This window comes from Neofelis nebulosa, chromosome 1 (genome assembly GCF_028018385.1).
Source record: "Neofelis nebulosa isolate mNeoNeb1 chromosome 1, mNeoNeb1.pri, whole genome shotgun sequence".
NCBI lineage: Eukaryota > Metazoa > Chordata > Mammalia > Carnivora > Felidae > Neofelis > Neofelis nebulosa.
The window spans coordinates 63,083,026-63,102,604 of NC_080782.1; the positions used below are offsets into that span (position 1 = coordinate 63,083,026).

The 19,579-nt window shown below is 53.8% G+C and overlaps 1 protein-coding gene across 2 annotated transcripts in view; it reads left to right on the top strand.

The window, feature by feature from the left end:
* The first annotated feature begins 5,195 nt into the window (after positions 1-5,195).
* The window catches only part of NEURL1B (neuralized E3 ubiquitin protein ligase 1B), a 34,950-nt gene continuing 20,566 nt past the window's right edge, over positions 5,196-19,579 (top strand). Inside the window, exon 1 of one of the 2 annotated variants that reach the window (XM_058723450.1) lies at positions 5,196-5,392. In XM_058723450.1, the coding sequence (XP_058579433.1) occupies positions 5,362-5,392 (31 nt within the window). In that variant the 5' untranslated portion in view covers positions 5,196-5,361. Of the gene's footprint in view, positions 5,393-14,899; positions 15,255-19,579 lie in introns of those variants that run through there. The other variant, XM_058723453.1, reaches the window with a different exon arrangement.

Sequence of the window (19,579 nt, forward strand, 5' to 3'; positions counted from 1 at the left end):
AACCAGCAAGATAAGAGGCAGGCCAGGCCAGGAGGCAGTGCACCTGGTGTGTCCAGCCAGGTCTGGCCCGCTTACAGATGATCTCTCCACCTTACAGAGGAGGAGGTGAAGCTCCACGGGTGTGAAATGACCTGCCTGGAGCCACCCAGCCAGGAAGGGGCAGAACCAGGACTTGAACTCAGCCCGCTCTGGCCCTATCTGGACCCTCTCTGCAGTAGAAATGGTTTGAGGCCAAGAAGGGCTTCAACCAGCTTGTGGGCCTGATGGGTGAGTTTAGGAGTGGGAGAGCAGGGAGAAAGACGGGCCCTTCCCCAGCTCACCTAGCCTGACCATTTACGATATGCCAGGCCACTTTGACTGACACCATCTACTCTTCCAAATACCCTACGAAATATGGACTCCTATTAGCTCCATTTTACAGATGCAGAAACTGAGGCACAGAGAGGACATGGAAACTGCCCAAGGTGGCCTAGGTAGTAAGAACCGAGCTAGGATTTGAAGCTGGGCTCTTAAGTGCTTCACAGTCCATGATTCCAGTTTTTCTTTCAAAGTCCCTGTTCCCCTGGGTGGGGTCTCCACAGCTCCAGGAAGTCAGCAGGGACTTCAGCAGTAGGCTCTCCGAGGGCCAGGCCACGGCTGGGCACTGGACTCCGAAAATGGATCAGAACTGGAGCAGGTCGCTCTAGGTAGGATGGGCTGGGCTCGCCAAGCTCTCGGCCACCTCAGGGGCCAAGAGGAGGGGCGCACAGACGGTGAGGTCAGAGCGGGGTGGGTCTCCAACCTGATCCTACCCTCTTGGCTGTGAGGCCTGGGCAAACCACGTCACGTCTCTGAGCCTCACTGACATGCCCCACAGAATGGAGATGAAGGTCTTAAAAAGAAACCAATACAAGGGCTGGGAGGCAACACCTTAACCCTTAACTCCCTTCCTAGCTCATGGGGTTGTTATGAGGATTAAGTAAATGGACCTCATATGTTCACTCAGGCTGCTCTCTGCCTGTGTGGTGGTGGCCCCTGCACTCTATGGGCTTTGGTTTCCCCATCTATAAAATGGGCCTCTTAATAGCACTACCACCTAGGGCTGCTGTGAGCTTAATACATCCAAAGGACTTAGAACGGCATCTGACACTCAATAAATGTTAGCTGTTACTGTGTCATAATTTTCATTGTAACTGCACAGTAAATGCAAGTTATCGGGAGCACAAATTAATCTCAGCTCAGCCCCTGCCGCGGACTTCTGTGACATAACCATAATGACCACGTGTTCCAGAGTGTCTCAGCTCTGTCCCTGTGTTGCGAGAAAGCTGAGCTCTGGGCCCCTATGACCCCAGCCTCTAACACAGCTGCCTCCGCTGGATTCCAGGAAAACTGTCAGCCCTTGATCTTTTCTGATGGCCAGCATGGGATCCATCCATCAGAACGTTGTTGATGTGTCTTGGGGCAAACTCGGAGGAAGATTCCACCCACTCAGACTTCCCATGCACCAAGGATGAGCTCCCCTTTGGCCCTTGCTCCAGCACCAAAAGTGCGTCCTGGAAAAACCAGGACAAGGAAGGCCACGGGATGAGTCCCTTGCCCTTTTTGCCTTAGCTGCCAAGGAATGTGCAGCAGATTCGGATCCACACAAACATGATTTGCTCACCAAGTGGCTTCAGTGCTCTGAGCCTGCTTCCTCCTCTGTAAAAAGGGAGAACAGAGAAACTTCGGGGTTCTGCCTCCTCCTGGTCCTGTGAACGGGGCAGTTCCCTCCTCTCTCCCTGCCGCAGTTTCCTCTCCTGCAAGATGGGAATTGTGTTACTAACCACGCTGTTTGATTGTGAGGAGGGTCGCTCACAGGGCACAGCCTGGTGCCCACTACCCGGGAGGCGCTTTGTCACAGGGAACCGAAAAATGTCGCTTTTGTGGGTGAAGACCCGCTAGGTCTGGAAATTGAGGGTTTGATAGGCGGAGTTCACTGGAAAGTAGAGCCCTCCTGTAGCAATTAAAAAACCCAGCTTTGTGGTGTGATTGCAACCTGGATTTTCTGTTCCTGAGTGAGTTGGCGGGGAGGAGTGTAGGCAAACACCCTTCAGCTCCCTGGAAGAAGAGGTCTTTTCACACACACACCACCACCCCCCCCCCCCCCCCCCCCCCCCCCCGCTCAGTGTGTGCCCTTTTTACGAGGTGCACCTGACTGCCTGTGATTGCATGGCGCAGGGCCTGCCAAGGCCTGCCCTGAGGGAGCAGTGCCCACGAGCCTGGCCAGGGCCTTCCCTCTCCCCACTGCCCTAGGAGACTGTGCCAACACTGCACGATCAAGAGAGCCACCCCACCCAGGGGGCCCTGCAGCCCAAGCACAGGTCTTGGTGCTAAGGGAGGGTGGCTTAGTCTGTGGGATTCTGGGCGTGGTTAAGGGAACGGGTTGGGGGGCGAGGTGTGAAATTCAAACCCCAGGGGAGGTTATGGCCAGAGGCTGCTACCCTGGCCCAAGGATGCTCCCCTAGCCCCTGCTTCTGTTTGCACGCCTCCTGTGACAGGGATCATTCTCGCTCCCAGAGCCACCGTCCCCACCTTTGTGGATCAATTTTGCCTTGCTTTTCAAGTACGGTGCTCAGAGTCAAAGCACCTTCTCCTCGAATGGTCTAATCAGCATGCACTGGAGCAGCAAGCCCCTCCTTTGTCCTAAGGCTACACTTCTGTTAATGCATCCCTATTTTGTTTGTTTCTCCCCACACATATCACTATTGATCACACCAGGGCTACTATCAACGAATTCTCATTCCTTCACAACTCTTTCCTACCCCTTCCTCCCTTCCTTCCCTCCTTCTTCCCTTTCTTCTCCCAGTTCAGGGCAATGCATCTCTGCGGCCAGTTTATTCAAAGGTGTATTGAGCATCTGCTTATAGCCAGTCCTGTTCTGAGCACTGAAGATGTATAAATGAATACTACCAGGGTCCTGCCCACAGGTGGCTTCCCATCTGCCAGTGGAGTGGATGTAAGGCTAACAGCTACGGCACCTGCCCTAAGGGTGTAATTGAGGGACAGATCAAAGTGCAGAGGTACCTCGGAGGGGTGAGCAGCTACCGTACGTGCACAAATATAAGGCAACCCAAATAAAGGTCAACGGCAACCTCTATTCCCCCAATGAGAAGATGCACCATAGAGCTGAATAGTCTAACCTTTAAAGGGTGGAGTTGAAATAGATATCTGCTTGCAATGTTTAGTTTTTTAGTGTGACCTACGTATTTGGAATAATTGTTACATGAAATATTAATTTGGAAAGACTGCCTTTGTCCACTCTCAAATTTCAAGAAACTATTTGGTTTAAATTCTTTGTGTGTGGCTTTGATGTCAGTGTCCCCATCATCTGGTGTGTGTGTGTGTGTGTGTGGTGGGCGGGGGGGGGGTGGTTGTGGGTGCTTTTTTAGTTTTCCACAGCACGTCTCATTCACAGGGATCAAGATGCTAAAACACAGCCCTTTTAGATACACAGGTCAGTGGCCCCTGGACACTGTGTCCCCTCCGCGGGTACCATCTGCAAAACATTAGGGCAGCTGAGGCTTCATTTGCTGCAGGTAAGCATTTGTGGTCTACACAACACAGCCTCCTAGTTGGATGCTCTGAAAGTACCTTTAAAAGGTCTGTTGACACTAATCTCCCTGGCAGTCACCCTTTGTGACCTTCCCTTCGTAGTCCCAAAGTCCCATTCACACTGCATTGCTTTACATGAGTAACGTTTCCTTGACTCCTTTTATAATAAGGCTGACCTCTATATGCATCCCAAAACCACATGGATTGAGGGTGTTTTGAACTAATGTACCTTTCCCAAACAGGACTTGTGTTTAAAAATTAAGTAACTGAGAGAGCACCTATAATATGAGAAACTAGCAACTTGAATACAAGGCAACCTTATGTCCAGATATATAGGAGTCAGGGTGGGTGGGGTACGGAAAAGCTTCCCAGAGGCGGAGGCTTTGAGCTAACTTGAAGAATGAGAACCCTCTGGGATGGGTCAGGAACCCTAGGCAGAAGGCACTGGAGAAACAGAGCCAGGGGGCTCTCCCCTGGATACCCCCATTTCATTCACATAGCTCCAGGCCACCTTTGCCCCTTGCCAGCTGGGAGACTTTGGGCACCTCTTTTCTGTTCCCTGAGCCTCAATTTCCCTATCTGTGAAGTGGGGTAATAATACATATTTCATAAAGGATACTAGAGCATGGGAAGTAGAGCTGGGGAGGGGGGGAGACAACCTGGTTTAGTATTGGGTTTTCTTGGGTAAGTCATTGGACCTCCTGAGCCTCAGTGTTCCAATCTGCAAAATGGAGCCCAGTGAGGGCAGGAACTAGCAGGCTTCACTTCCCATTGAGTTTGGTCTGGGTTCTTGCATAGGAGAGCTGCTCAGAAAATACCTGTGGGGGTGAATGAATGAATGAATGAATGAGGAATGCCTGTTACTCCCTCTGCCAAGAACACTCTCCCCAGCTCTTCCCATGGCTGATTCCTTGCTGTTTCATCAGATGGAACAGGCATGCCACTAGGTTCTCCCTAAGCCCCTCAAACAAAGTTACAATGTCACAGTTATCTTATTTCCCTGCTGACTCTGATCATAATATTGTGTGATCTAAATTGCTTGTTATTTCTGTTTTCACTATTTGCATGCCTTGTCTGTATCTACAGTGCCCAGCACAGCGCCTGGCATATACTTAATACGTGTTCTACTATGTTCCCTCCTCCCAACCTTTGGATACTGCCTAGGTGTCTCTTATTCGTAGGTCCGTGATCCTACCCCCACCGCGGCCACCCCGACTGGGTTATCTTCACACTGCCTTAAGCGACCTCCTCTGCCTGCCTGTACTTCTCCACCCCCGAACCCCGCATTAGTGCACCGCCAGGGTGAGAGCTTGGCTCCCTATGGCCCAGCGCATGGAAGAGGCCTGGCATACACTAGGCCTTTTCGAAGTGTTGGAATAAACGAGTGACAGGCCAGCACGATGACGGGCCTGGCACCCCGAAGGCGCCCGGCTGCCAGCGCGTCTTCCCGCCCAGGGCGCGGGAGCCGCGCGAGCGGGAGGCTCGGCGGTTCTGCTCCCGCCGCCCGGTCCAAACTTTCAAAAGATGCGGCGGCGGCGGCCCCGCCCCTCCCTGCTTGGTTGGAGGCGGCGGGAGGCGGAGGCGGAGCCGGCGGGCTCGGGCCGGTTGGCTCCGCCTCCTCCCGCTGCCGCCGCCTCCCTTCAGGCGCCCGCCCCAGCTGCAGCCCGCCGGCTCGCCGGTGCAGCCGCGATGCCCCGGAGCCCGACCCCGGCCCGGGTGCCCGGCCCACCGCATTATTAGCCTCCGTGCGCCCCGAGCGCGCCGCCGCCGACGCAGCGCCCCGACGCAGCGATGGGCAACACGGTGCACCGGACCCTGCCAGGTACGCCGGGGAGCCCTGCCCGGGAGGCGGGCGCTGGGGTTCTCTTCTCCCTAGGGTACCCGCTGGGTGACTTCCGGAGAGCCACCCCACCCCTCGGAGCCCTCGGCGCGCAGCGGGCTGGAGTCTCCGGTGCCTCCTGCACCCCAGCTAGCGCGCGCCCCTCGGCGGGGTTCTGCCCTCCGGGAGGACGGGTACCGCGTCCTGGTTACCTTGGGGACCCCAGTCCTCGATCGCTCTGCTTGGCCAGAGGCGCGAAGGGGCCGCTGGGGCGATGCCGCGCGCCCCCTCGCCTTTGTTTCAGCCCGAGGGCGCTGAGGAGGGAGCCCGGGGCGCCTTGGGGGGTGACTGGAGTAGGGCTCCCCAGGGCTTCCGACGGCCAGAAGCCAGCCCTTGTGCCGAGACTGCAGCTGCTGAAAGTGGGGGGCGCTTGCAGGGGTACCCCAATTTCCAGCCGCCAGCGCCCCCGCGGCACATGCTGCCTTGGTTTGGCCACGTTCCCACGCGCACCCCGGCTGCGCCCCCCTCTGGTGTCCGCTCAGCTGGGGGCTCTCTAGTCCCTCAGACTCACCGCTGCAAAGCGCATCGCCCCCTAGTTAACATCACCATAGAATCTCCGGGCCAGAGTAAGGGGATGGGGAGGGGGATGGGGAGGGGGGTGGGAGGGTGGGAGATGGGGAGCAGAGGGGGCCTTACTAGAGAATACCTGGTAATTTGGGAAGCAGATCACTGTGCCAGGGGGCTCTGTGTCCAGCGCTTTGCATACCCCAGCTCGGCATACAAAGTAGCTTTTCATTATAAAGATATTTATCCCAAATTTACAAATAAAGAAATTGAGGCTCAGAGGAGGAGAAATGACTCACCCAAGGTCATACCGCTAAGAGGGGGTAATCTGGATTGAACCCGTTCTGCTTGCCCGGCCATCCCCCCACCCCAAGTCTTTAGAAAAAGCCCTTATTTTGGCTTAAGGCTGGGCATTGGTAGCATCCTTTAGGCACAAAGTGAGAGATATGTGTATTTTTAAAGTACAAAGGCCCAGCTCAGTGGGGTAGCAAATCATCTGGCTGTGGGGCAAATTTAGTGTGAGGTTTTAGGAGCAGAGACATGTCACTGGTTTGTGCTCTAACACTCTCATATAGCCCCCCTTTCTAGGCTTTATATCAAAAAATAATTGTTTCCTCCCCTGGAGGGGATTGAAATGGGTGGTGCTGTGCTCGGGATTCCCAAGGTTGCTTTATGGAAGAAGAGCCAACTCCTACTTTCTAAGCTTCTGGGCAGCGTGAGGGCCATTGTGCTCAAAACCCCCAAGATTTTCAGCCAGGTGAAGTCACCAGCAGGGGGTCGTCAGCTAGCCAGAGGCAGAGGTGGGATTTGAACCCAGGTCCACTTACTGGAGGGTGGCCTCGATCTCCTATGAGCAGGGATGTTGGCTGGATGGGGATGGGAGAGTCCACCCACCTAGTCCGGAGGTACCCAGGGATGCCGACAAAGGTGGCAGCAGATATTCTCCTGGCCACAAAGACACCTGGCTGCATCATGGGCCCCTTTGTAGGACTTCTTAATAAAAAATCCTGATGCTGTTCTAGTCACATAAAAACAAAAAAAACATTGTGCCACCTGTGGGTCAGCTTTAGGGTGGGTGAAGGGACAGACACAGCCAGGCAGCCTAAAAATAGCTTGAGATTTATATATTCTCCATCCCACTGGGCTCTTGCTGTGTGGACTGGGCCATCCTGGGCAAGGAGCTGGGGGGGTTGAGGTTATTACCTACTGCAGTAGCTAAGTGTGAAAAATTAAAACTCCCCACGGGGCTGAAGCTTGCACTGAGTTGGAGGAAGGGGAGCGAACTGGAATTCCTGGTTGCTGGCGCTGAGAATATGAAGGGCCATTAATTGTTTTCCAACCTGTTCTGTAATTAGTTTCTCACATACACCGGGCCATTCTTTACAACTCTGTGATCAGTACATGCCGCTCTGCACACTTGGAATAGCCTTTCTTGTCTAGTCCATCTCTTACAATTCAGCTTACTTGTCACCGTGTCCAGGAAGCCTTCCTTGAACACCCACACCCAATCCCACCCTTCGCTAGGCTACCTAGATACCTTCTTAAGTCTCTGCTTGTCCATCTGACCACGTTGCATTGCCGTCGCCCCTCTCCACAACTTGCCTTGAGGCTGCCTGAGGACAGAAACCATGTCTTGATTATCTTGGATCCCTGGTTGCCCAACCCAGAGCCTAGTGGCTGGCAGGGGCTCAAAAACCGGTGGCAGAGCTCACATGTTGCCTGCATCCTAGGCTGAAAGAATGCTTGGCTCAGTCCTGCCCTGTAGAAATCCTGGTGCTTTCGTTCTCAGGAAAAGGACACATGCGTGGGGTTCCTTCTATGGGACTTGAAATAGAGAGCTGGCATTTGCTAAGCACCTGGATTCCATGCCAGGCTTCCTGCATATGTGGCTTCATTTACATGCCAAGCATGCTCCTCCTTAAGGCTCCTGCACTTGCTGATCCTTCTGCCTGGAACATTCTTCCCCCAGACCTCCACATGGTTTCCCCCTTGCTTCTTTTAGGTCCCTGCTCCCATGTGGGTCCTGGCATTGCCCCTGCCCCCGTCACGCCCCACTTACTTTCCCCCACTCTGTGTTTCTACATAGCATGATCACCATGTGCTACACTGTATGTGTAGTTAGCTGTTTCTCATCATCTGTCTCCCCAGGGAGGATTTTGTGTGTTTTATGTACCGCTGTATATTCAGCACCTGGAGCAGTGGCTAGTGCATAGCTGTTGGGTAAATATCTGTTGAGTGAATCGATGAATTTAATTCTTGCAACAGCCCTGCAAGGTAGAGATCATCGTCTCCATCTACAGATAAGGAAACTAAGGCTCAGGGAGATAAAATGACTCACCCCAGTTCACATGGCTCATCCAGTTGGTAGAACCAGGACTGGAATCCAGGTTTATTTAGCTCCAAAGGGCTGCATTCTTCCTCTGACATGCAGTATCCCCCCAACCCATGGTTCAGACATCGGTTGGGGCCCCCCGAGTAATTATGGTATGTTATTGTGTGCAGTGATGACAAGCCAAAGAAAGGGAAGGTCGTTTATGATTCTGTAGGGAAGCCCCTTGGTAATCTTCACAAAGGGCACATTCAGAGGAATGCCCTATAAATAGAACGGTCCAGGAGTCAGCAAGGGAATTCACATTTGCTAAGTTCCTACTGTGTGCGTTACCCGTTCTCTTACTAGTTGCAGTTCAGTACTGCAAAGTAAGATGCCATTCGTCTCCATTTTATAGATGGGGAGACTGAGGCACAGAGAGGTTACCAACACTCGATGCAACTCACACAGTTAGGCAGTGGCAAAGCTGGGGTTAGAAGACCCAGGTCTGTCTTATTCCTAATACCACCTGGCCCTTTTCTCTGGATTCCGTTTCCCTTAATCTGGGTTTTGTAAAGAAAAATAGTAAGAGTATAAACAAGTGGGGTTAGAGGAGACTAGAATTCCAGGGCGGGGGGCTCTTCCCCCTTCTTCTACCAGTTCATTGCAACTCCTCCCTCAGCTCACCTCTGGAGCTCACTCATAGTTCTGGTTGGAGAAGAGACTGAATTCAAACTGCCAGTTGGGTTTAATCATTAAGTTGGTCTGTGCTTGACCAAGTCAATGGACCTTTTTAGTGTTAGTTCAATTGTTAGGCATCCTAGAGCTTGGAGTGAAGGACGTGTGTTGACCTTGTTCTGTGCCAAACTCTGAGTCAGGGCCTTTACCCACATTATCTATCTTAAACCCTTGTAACAACCCTTTAGAGGGGCTATAGTTACCCCATTTTACAGGGAGGCAACATCTCTCCATGTGCCCAAGCTGGAGGGACTCTGGGGTCTGTCCTGCTCTGCATTTTCCGGAGTGTGCACCTTCACTGATTCAGCTGACATCTTTTAGCCACCTGTCACGTCCCAGGCCCTGGGGTTTCAGCTTGAATGGGATGGACAGCCCCTGGAGGTCCCCATCGAGCTGGCCTCTAGTGGAAGAGGATATAGGATGCACTAACAGAATAGGACAAGTAGCTGGTTGTCTTGATGGAGAGCACAAGCTGTTGCTACCCTGTGCCTCAGAGGGGGAGGGGTGGTGCCCAGTGCCCCCAAATGAGGCCTGGCCACCTGACCAAGTGCTCTGTCTACTGGGGGGCATGTCTGACCAGCTTTAAAAATAGAACAGAATAAAAAATAACATATCAAGTGCATTGAGGTAGTAAGGAGTGTTTTTGCTTCATGAACTTTGTTTCAGTTGTGTGTGCATGTGTGTGTGCGTGTGTATGTATGTGTGTGTGTTGGGCTCCGTGGGCTGCAGTGATTAAGAGTTGTGATGAGACCATTCACTGGTCTACAGCAGTGGGAGGTCTGGTGCTGGGTCTAGAACACAGATCTTGGAGTCAGGATGCCTGGTTTCAAATCTAAGCTCAGCCATTTCTTAGGGGAGTGACTTCAGGCAAGGTCTCTTTCTGTGCCTCAGTTTCCTCACTGCGATAGGGGGACGACGGGGGTCGTAGCTCCCTCGTAATTGGCGGCGGTGATAATTAAATGGAATATGGCAGGTAGTCTTGGCACAATGCCTGGGGCTTTTGCTATCATGGTTATTGTTGCCCTTCACTTCCTGCCTTGAAAGCTCTGTCCCAGGTGACCACCAGCCTTGAATCCAGGGGCCCGATTAGGAGGCGTTCCTTTCATGTGTACTGACAGCAGCAATTCCTAAGCGTTCTTCAGCTCTGTCCAGGACACCAGATTTCTGACGAGAAGAATCTTCTTGGCAGTTTGTATTTTGCCATTTTCGTTTGTTCACCAGACCTCCAGGCTGGGCTCTGTGCTGAGCCTGGGGTCACAGTCTGGATTTAGGGACTCGAGGTCTAGTGGGAAAGACCAACAAGGACGGAGCAGTTATAGTAAGTGGGGGAGGGGGACCCTGCGGGCCGTGATAGCCCAGAATAGGAGGCAGGAAGGCTTCCTGGAGGAGGTACTGTCCAGTGAGACCAGAAAGCAGAGAAGTTAGTCAAGGGAAGGAAAGCTGTTTAAGACAGAGGCCCGAGTGGAGGGAGAGCAGGGCATATGGGGGGAACTGTGGCATTCTGGGGGTCCCAGTGCAAGCCGGGGTGGTATGTGGAGTCAGGGGCGGGCAGAGGCGATGTGAGAGGAGGGGATGGTTTCTTGCAGGCCAGCCCGCAGTCAGGAGGCTTAGATTTCTTAGCTGCCACGCTCCCTGCCGGGATGATGTGCTGAGTTTGCCAGCAGGGGCATAGCATTTTCACTGGGCTTGGCTGGAAGGACTGTTTAATCTTCCCTGCAGACAAGAAGGGTCAGCTCTGCCCTCTTTTGGACCAAAGCGTTTTCTGTATTTAGTGGTGCTCTATGAGGGCTTAAAATAGAAGCCCAGAAGCCAGGGCTGTGCTTCAAGCAGAGAGGGGAAAGGAAGGAGGCCTGGGTGCAGCCCTGTAGGTAGTAAGCGCTCACCTGGGCTATAGTAGAGCGCTCAGATCTTCAGCATGCTTGCCCCATACCGGGCCCTTTATCTATTTCATTCCTATTTCAGCCGTCAGGACCAGCCTTCCAGAAGTAGTTTCCCATTTCACAGATGAGGAAACTGAGCTCAGAGGAGAAACGAGACCTGCCTTGGGACAGGCAGCCAGGAAGTTGGCAGAGTGGAATTTGACCGCAGGCCTGCCCAGTTCCAAAGCTCCTTCTCCTCCATCACCAAGGGGCACTGCCCCTCGAGGCATCTTGGGGCTGCTGCCCTTTGTCCTCATCCTGAGCCCCACCCCTCTCAAGCTGTCCTTCCCGTGGACAGAATGAAGCTGCCCATGGAAAAGGTCCATCCCCCTCACCTCTCCCTCCCTCCCTCCCTCCAGGCCTGGAGACTCAAAAGCTGACCTCTGGGAATCCTGCCCTGGAGGAGGGGGAATCTGAGCTCCGCACCCTTTCCCCCAGGCTTAGGCTCCTGATATTTTTGCCTGGTAAAAACTGGCCTGCAGTCGGCCACTCCCACCTGCCATCGGCAGGGGTCACGGTGCACCCACACCCTCTCCCCTGAGTCCGGCTATTCACAGGCCCTTCCCGCCCAGAGGCAGCCCCACCAATCAGTCAGCAAGGGCACGGGGCTAGGGCGAGAACCCTTCCTCGTCCAGCACCCAGGCTTTCCTGCAGGAGAGGAGCAAGCATCCTGTCTCCCTGCTGTGCTGTCATCCACCCACAGCAGAGTTGGTAACAGCACAGGCTGTGGTCCTGGTCCCATGTCCTCGTCTTAATCGTAGCCCCAGGCATGCAAAGCGTCTGGCAGATAGGAAGTGCTCACATGGGGTGCCTGTTAGGATTATGGGCTTCCTGGGGACACGAGCCCCTCCTCTATGCTGAGCCCTGTGCTCCTGAGGGAGACAGACTCAGAAGAACAATGACCGCTAACTTGTATCACACAGCCCGTCTGTGCCAGACACAGTTCTAAGTAGGTGCCTGCACTTGACCCTCCGAACAAGCCCCATGAGAGAGCTATTACTGTTAGTCCCTTACAACTGTTGAGGGAACAGAGGACAGAGAGGGAAATAACTTGCCCAAGGGCACACAGCAAGGGTAGTCCGACAGGATTCCTGCTAGAAGGAGAGGATGTTTGTGTGGGAAGGGTGACTGCTGAGTCAGGGTGGGGGGTCAGGTGGGAGGCGGTTCATATTCGCACTAGAAGCCTTCATAGTATTGAGCAGAAATCTGTAAGCATTTAGAAATCCTGCAGGTCGGTTGTTAGTGCGTTCACCTACTTCTGTAGTTGTCTGTCTCACGTCCTGCCTCTAGGCGTGGCAGGGTGGGGACAGTCTCCAGGTGGCCTGTGGGTTTACTGAGACGATCCCAGCTGATATTCCCTGACGTCTGTTGTGTAGATCTCCAACCCCCTTTCAAAGCAGGTCAGGGGACAGGTGATGTCCTGAGGGCTTTCTAGACAACAAAGCAAGGGCCAGGTCATCTGGGGAGAGCAAAGAATCCCTGGCAACATAGCCTGAGGTCAGAGAGCAGACCTGATGGGAAACGGTACTGTGGATCAAATGTAGACATGACCAGTGTGTGGACATCATGTGGAGGCAGGTATCAGCTGAGTCAAAGGAAGAACTTTCTAACTGTGGAAGCAGTCTGCAGGTGGAATGAGAGCAGTGAGGAACAAGTGCCCTTTGCTGGAGTGGCACTGGTGTTTAGCCCAGCTGGGACTTGAGATGGACATTGTAGAAGCAACTGAGCATCCAGGATGAATGGGTCCAGGATGGATCCAGGATGAATTGTTCATGGAGGTGCCCTTTGACCTTGGGGTCTTATGGGGTGTGCTATCCACTGTTCCTCTGCTGAACGCCTGCAGGCCCCTTCACAATCTTTCATTTATATAATCCTCCTGACAGTTCTGTGGCTTGGAAGGTCTTGGGCCCATTTTATAGCTCAGGAAGTAAGGCACAGACAGATGAAGCCACCTGCCCTCGCCTGGGTCTGTTCCGCACCCCTAGTCTCCCAGCCTCAGCATTTTTGCAGACTCGGTGACAGATATTTCTGAGAGGGGTTTGGGACAGTCGTCCTTGGACATCAGTCTCAGCTCACCCTTGTTTCTTTTTCTCTCCGCATTCTTACTACTGGGACTCAGCTGGCCTCTTGCCTCACCTCTGGGCGGTGGGGAGAAAGTTCTTTTATGAGTAAGCCATTTGGGGAAATGGGTGAGTGGGGGTATCTGGGGCAGGATTGGCACTTGGCAGGATGCCCACAGCTATTAACAAGTGTATTCTGTTTATGCCTTCAACATTACACATTGTTTATATTACAGTTATATCCCTTGGGCACGTGTTTTCTTTCCTTTTCCCCCCACGGATGATGGATTTAAGAGCTGGGTGGGCACATGCATACCCTGTATCTTCAAAGCTGGGTCTGCCTGGTAACTTTCCACTCCACCCAAGAGCTTCCCTTCCCCTCAAGGTTTGGGGGCAATTCAAGGTCAGGAGATGGGACAGCGGAATTTCCCTGACTCTGAGGATGGCCCAGACCTTCATCCCTGCAGAGAAGTCCCCCAGGGACTCTGTTCCTAGGACCGGAGGGAGCTTGGAACCTACTTCCTATTTGGCAGATAGGGACACCGGGACCAGAGTGCAGGGTCACACAGCAATTACAGATGAGGTCTTTGACTGGAATCCCAAGAGAGGTGATGGAAAGAGCACGGTTTTGGAGGCAGTCTTGAGTTCAAATAGTTCTACTGTATCTAACCCGTGTCACTCTGGGCAAGTCATTTCCCTCTCTGAGCCTCCACTTTCTCGTCTCTAAGATGGGGATAATGATGCTACCTCCTTTGTGGTCAGGCAATGAGGTACAGATAGGGAACTGCGTGAGAAGTCTGAGCCCAACACAAGACAAGGGCTCCAGAAGTCTCCCTGAAGGCAAAGGGGTCTGCGCTCCTGAAATTGACGGGGTTGAGGGGGCTGGGGTGGGGAGGAACAGTAGGACCATTAGTCCTGTTCCTCTCAGGTCCCCGTGATAGATCACTGAAGTACCCACTGGTTGGCTAGAGAAGCAGTTCTGCATAATGGTCAAGGGCATGCATGGATTTTGGCTTCCCATCTGAGTGGAATCCTGAGCCAGGTCTTTCCGGAGCCACATAGGCTTCCTGCGGCATCCTCAGTCCTCACTCACCTGTTCCCATGAGCCCTCGGGGATTCGGAGGATGGTCAGCATGATGGAGGAGGCAGAGGGGAAGGAGAAAGCTGGATCTTCAGAGAAGGAAGCAGAGTGGCAGAGGCACCCTCCAGAGTCACTTCTTGGCGAGCCTCAGAGTCCAACATGGCAGGGAAGGAAACTTTAGCTGAGGACCCACACTGTGTGCGGGGCACCGTGCTCTGTTCCTTCCCCGCAGGGACAACTTCTACGCTTTGCCTGAAGCAGCCATAGCCTCTTCTTCCTAGCTTTGTGGAGCCAGGCTAGTAGGGGTTCAAATGCTAACTCCACCACTTCCTGGCTGTGTGGCCTTGGGCAGCTCTCCCAACCTCCCTGAGCCTCCCTGCCTCACTGGCAATGGGTCTGGTAGCAGTTACCTCACCCAGAAGGATCACAGGAGGTCTGGTGAATGTAGGCCAAGTTTCAGTCTCTGCATTGCCCCCTGGGAGGTCTGTCTCGCTCATCAGGTCCCACCCCCAGTTCCTTTTTGAGGCCTTGGGGACATTAGGCACTGGGGCTCCCTCCCTGCCCTGCTGTAATCAGTCACCCGCTTTCCTTTTTTAGATGCTGCTTATTGTTCATCTCAAGTTCCGCCAAACTGTGGCCTTTGAGCCGCTCAAAACAAGCTGATTGATGATACCACCACCCCCCCATCCCTCCTTGAAACCAAGTCAGGGCATCACTACACTTCTTTCCCAGAAGGTGGCTTAAGCTGCTTGTACATAATCTAGTTTTTTTCTGGCATATCCAGAGGGAAGCAAGAGACCTTGGCGTGGAGTGAGGCATAAAACAGGAAAGATACAGCCTTTGGAGTCAGGACCAGATCTGAAAACAGACCCTGCCCTCACAGGCTGGTGGCCCTCATAAGGATGTCCACCTCTCTGGGCCTCGGTTTCCTCCTCTGGAAGCCACCCGGCAGGAGGTGGTGAGGGGTGAATGGACCACATGGCAAGCACGTTCACTGTGCCAGAGCTGGGCTCCCCGCCCCTCAGGGCCAGCAAACATTGCCCAGCGGTGGGGCTCACAAGGAACATTTCCTCAGCTCTAGGAGCCAGGACAGCATGGTTCAAGGAGAGTCTCCTCCTTCTCCAGCATCGCTTTGACCCTGAGAAGCAGGACCAGTGGATCTACTGTTCCACAAAGTCAGGATGGGGCCCTACAGGTTAGTGAGCAGTCAGGCTTCTGGGCTCCACCCAGGCCAGAAGAGTGGCTGCCCTCAAGGCAGAGAAGGAGAAAGTTGGCAGACTCAGCCAGCTTATCAGCAGGCAGGTGCCAGGGGCTGCCTGGAGGAGAAGCAGGTGCCGAGGGGCAAGACTGTACCAGCAGTTGGCAGCAACATTTGAAACCTGGACTGTTTTCTTACTCCCACCATGCTAGGTCATTCTGATAGGCAGGAAGAGAGACAGGGACAGTTTCCATGGGAAGAAACTGGGCTTGAAGAGGTGGATCCTTCAGGGTTCCTACCAGCTCCAAACACTTCAGTGGTCCCCTGAGGAATTTAACCCCCTCAGCGCGGCCTTTAAGACCTTTTGTGATGCAGCCCCTGACTCCCTCCTCCAGCCTCCCTGCTCCCTTCTGCCCTATATTCCTTATAGTTCCTTAAGTGCATTCCATTCATTCTCACCTCCAGGCCTTTGCCTGTGCTATTCCCCCTGCATCAAACACACTTCCCCATCCCTACCCTCCTTCCAGCCATTTCTGCCTCAGTCTGCAGAGTGGCTCCTCTGAGAAGTGTCCCCATGGCCCCAGCCCTCCCTACCACCCACCCCGTGCTGTCCTGGTGTCTGCGTCCGTCCCCCTGGCTGGTCTCTCAGTTACAGGGCAGGGCAGGGCAGGGCAGGGACTGCGGTTGCTTGTCAGTGCACGTGTCCCTGCAGCCAATGCAGGCCCTGGCATGGGGCACATGCTCCATAAATGTCAGATGAAGGAGGAAGTGATGTACTTGAGAAAGAATGAGGGCACATCCCCCACTCCGGGCCCTAACTGTGGGAGCTGGCACCTCTAAGGTCAGCGTTTCCTGGGGCAGTTTATCAAGAAGAGACCCCAGCGCAGGGGCCCAGCAGAGGGTCAGAATGGACCAGGAAATCTTGACTCCAGTGAGCACGCGAGGGGGAGTTGGGATGACCTCACCCCCTGGGAACTTGCCGCATCTGAGCCCACTTGAGCAAAGAGGGCTGCCACTTAGGCCTGGAAGGAGCAGGCTTTTCTCCCAACAAGCGGTGTCGCCTGACCTCTGGCCTCCCTCCCCTCCCCAGGCTCCTTGCAGCTGCTGACAGGAGTGTGGGACCTTCCCGGCTGCACTGGGGTGACCGAGTTTTGTTTGCAAAGAAGAGGGGAGGAAGTTTTGTTTGCAAAGAAGAGGGGAGGGGAGGAGCAGGGTGGCGGTTTCCCATGTGGGCTGGCCCCCTTCCATCCTGGGCGCTGGCCTCCCAGGCCGCTGAAACAGAGAACAAAGTCCCATTACGCTGGCGTCTGTCTCCTGGGAGCATGTCACTGCCCCATTTGGCAGAGGTGAGGGGAGGTTGGTTGTTTTTTTCTCTACCCCACTTTCAAACCCACCAATGGCAAAGGTACTTCCTGTTGCCAAAGTTGCCTGATATTCTCATCCTGCCTTGGGTGGAGGAACGCCTTGCCAAATACCAGCCTTGCCTTTTCCTCTCTAAAGCACACGCTAACACACACACACACGCACCATGTTGCTTCCGACAGCCAACAGCGTTGGTTTACGTTGTGGACTTGGGCAAATGTCACTGGAACCAGAAACTTCTTGCTGGAGGCACACAGTCTAAGGTTAGAGGTTATGTGCACCCAGGAAGCCTCTGAAATTGAATGCCAAATTGTGTGCATGGAGGGTGGGTATTTTGGGGGGGACAGAGGCGCATATAGCTTTCATCACCCTTAACAAGGACCATGACCCCTGCTCCCGACGGTCACAAGGGACTGCCTTGGAGAAGGGGTGGGCTGTGGGAGGAAGGGCCCAAGCCTGGCCCTCGGATGCCACTGCCCAGCTTGGCGGCTTCGATTTCCTCCACTGGAAAATGAAGGTGGTAAAACCATGGTTGTCCCACAGACTAAATCAAATAAACAGAGGCACGTGCCGGCACGTAACAGGGGCTCGGTAAAAGGCTGCTTGTGAAAGGAGGGGCACAGAATAGACCGCTCTCCCTTTCCCTGTGGAGCGGAATCTGCTGACAATTTCAGCCAGAATGCCATCTGCTGGAAGCTGCCAATGCTGGAAGCTGTCATCTCGGCGGCCAGAGAAGCTGGAGTGTTGCTTCCTGCTGTCCTCTTGGCGGTAAATGCCATTTTCTCCGGCTCTTTTTAGACCAATGGAGGGACTGGGCTGGGGTGATGAGCGGGGAACATTCAGGGGGTGGCACAGTGCATATTGGGGACGCTGCTGGGATGGCTTAAAAATGGGCCTCTGCCCTTGGTCACCAAGGGAAGGTGACCCCAGGGTTTTCAAGAGGCCTTTCCTGGCCAGGATCACCACTAGCCCGCCATGGACAAACATGTCCGGATGTTTTCCCCCAGACCCACAAATAGATGTCTCTGGTGTCAGAGGACATCGGAAACCCTTCCTTGTCAAAGGAATGAAGGTGGCTGGAGGAATCAGGTGTTTAGTGAACACCTACTGAGTGCCAGGCACTGTCTGATGAATTTACCTCACCAATTCAAAACTCCTCACAGCAGTCCCGCAGGGCAGTAAGGACTCTCACCAGTTTTCTAGGCCTGGTTGGGGAGACCCAGAGAAATTAAGCATGGACCTTACGATCATCACGCAGCTATGAAATGACAAAACAGAGTTTAAACCCACATCTGTCTGCCTGCAAGCCTGTGTTCTTTTTCACTGCCTCTCAAACTGAGATTTAGAAAAAAAACTCTGGGAGAGCTGGAGGTGAGGGCTCACCTAGGAGTTGGGTCTGCTGCCTCCCACTGGGAAGGAAATGTTTAGTGATCATCTACTGTGTGCCAGGATTTGTGCCAGGCTCTCTCTATGCTCTCATGGCCCCTCAGCAGCCCAAGACAGGGGTCTAAGATCACACACCATTCCAGATGAAAACTTGCAGCCCTGGGAAGTGACCTGACTGCCCAGGGACCCAAGGCAAACGAGCAGCAAAGCACAGGCTCGAACTCAGAGCCCAGGAGGGGTGTTCTAAGGCACTGATGCGGGAGGACCACAGAGCCACCACCAGAACTGCTCTTCTGTCCACCTGTCTCACCAAAGGACTCATGCAAGGCTGGGGGGTTGCAACATTTAATCAGAATAGAGTCCCGTCCTCCCTAACCATCCACAGCCACTCAGTGCTCACCCCACACCCAAATCTCTGGCCCATGCGTTTAAAGTCCAGGCATTGCTTCCTTGATGAAACGCTGGAAAGACCCTCCCCTCTGACCTTGGCGGGGCTGGAGCAGCCTTTGGTCAACTGTGAGGCTGGGCCAGGACTGTTTCCTGCTCCCTCCTACGCCCGGGATGGGCTGCTACAGAGGTCTCCTGGGCTCCTACTTCACAAGACTCCCTCTGCCCTGCCTTGTCCTTAGAGTCCCCAGGTCCGATTCCTGGCCAGAAGAGGGGGCTCACTGGCCATAGGTGGCCCCCCTCAAAAGCCGGCGGGTACTCATCCTTCCATGGAAGGAAGGGGGCATGGGGCCTCGTCCTGGCAGAAGGTTTTTTTCACCAGTTACAGCATGCCCATTTGAATCTGGTCCTGGCAGCTAGGAACCTCTGTGCCCACAGACTCAGCCATTTGGGGGAACAGCTGAAGTGATCCCCAGGAGGGGAACGGTGGGGGACATTTTGGCCCTCGATGGAATATTCTGCAGCCATGAAACACAAGCACTGTGAATGCTCAAGAGCCATGGGGGGGGGGGAGGGGGGGAGGAATGCTTTTTATGTAATGCTGAGTTAGAAAAGAGAAGGCAGGAAGCAAAACTGGATGGGGGCTCTGATTGCAACGAACTTGGAAAAGGTGCTCAGTACTTCCGCACCGCTTATGGAAGAAAGCTGGGACAGGAGGAAGGAACGCTGGTTTGGAGTCAGACATTGCTGGGTTTACGTCTCAACACTGTTTCTTGCAGCCAAGGGAAGTGTCTCCACTGCCTGGAGCTTTGTTTTTCACCTCAACAATTCTGCAGGTGAAGATTCATTTGGAGAATTAGCCACAACCCCAAATGGAGAACATCTGGCCCAGGCCACAGCACACAGCGAGGGCACAGCCAATGGTCCTTACGTGGATAAGGGCCGGGCAGGGCCGATGAAAAATGCCGTGGGAGTTAGGGTGTGAAGGCAGGGAGAAGGGAGGGATTTTTCTCATCCTTGCCAAACTTTCCATAATGTGGCTGTGGTGTTTACTGCAGTAATTTAAGTGATAAACTTCAGTTTTTCCGTCGACCTCTCTGATCTAGGATGTTCTGCAGGGCCCCTGGGGCCCATCCACACTGACATTTTTTCTCTTTCTTGGAGAAGCCACTTTCCCCGAGCCAAGC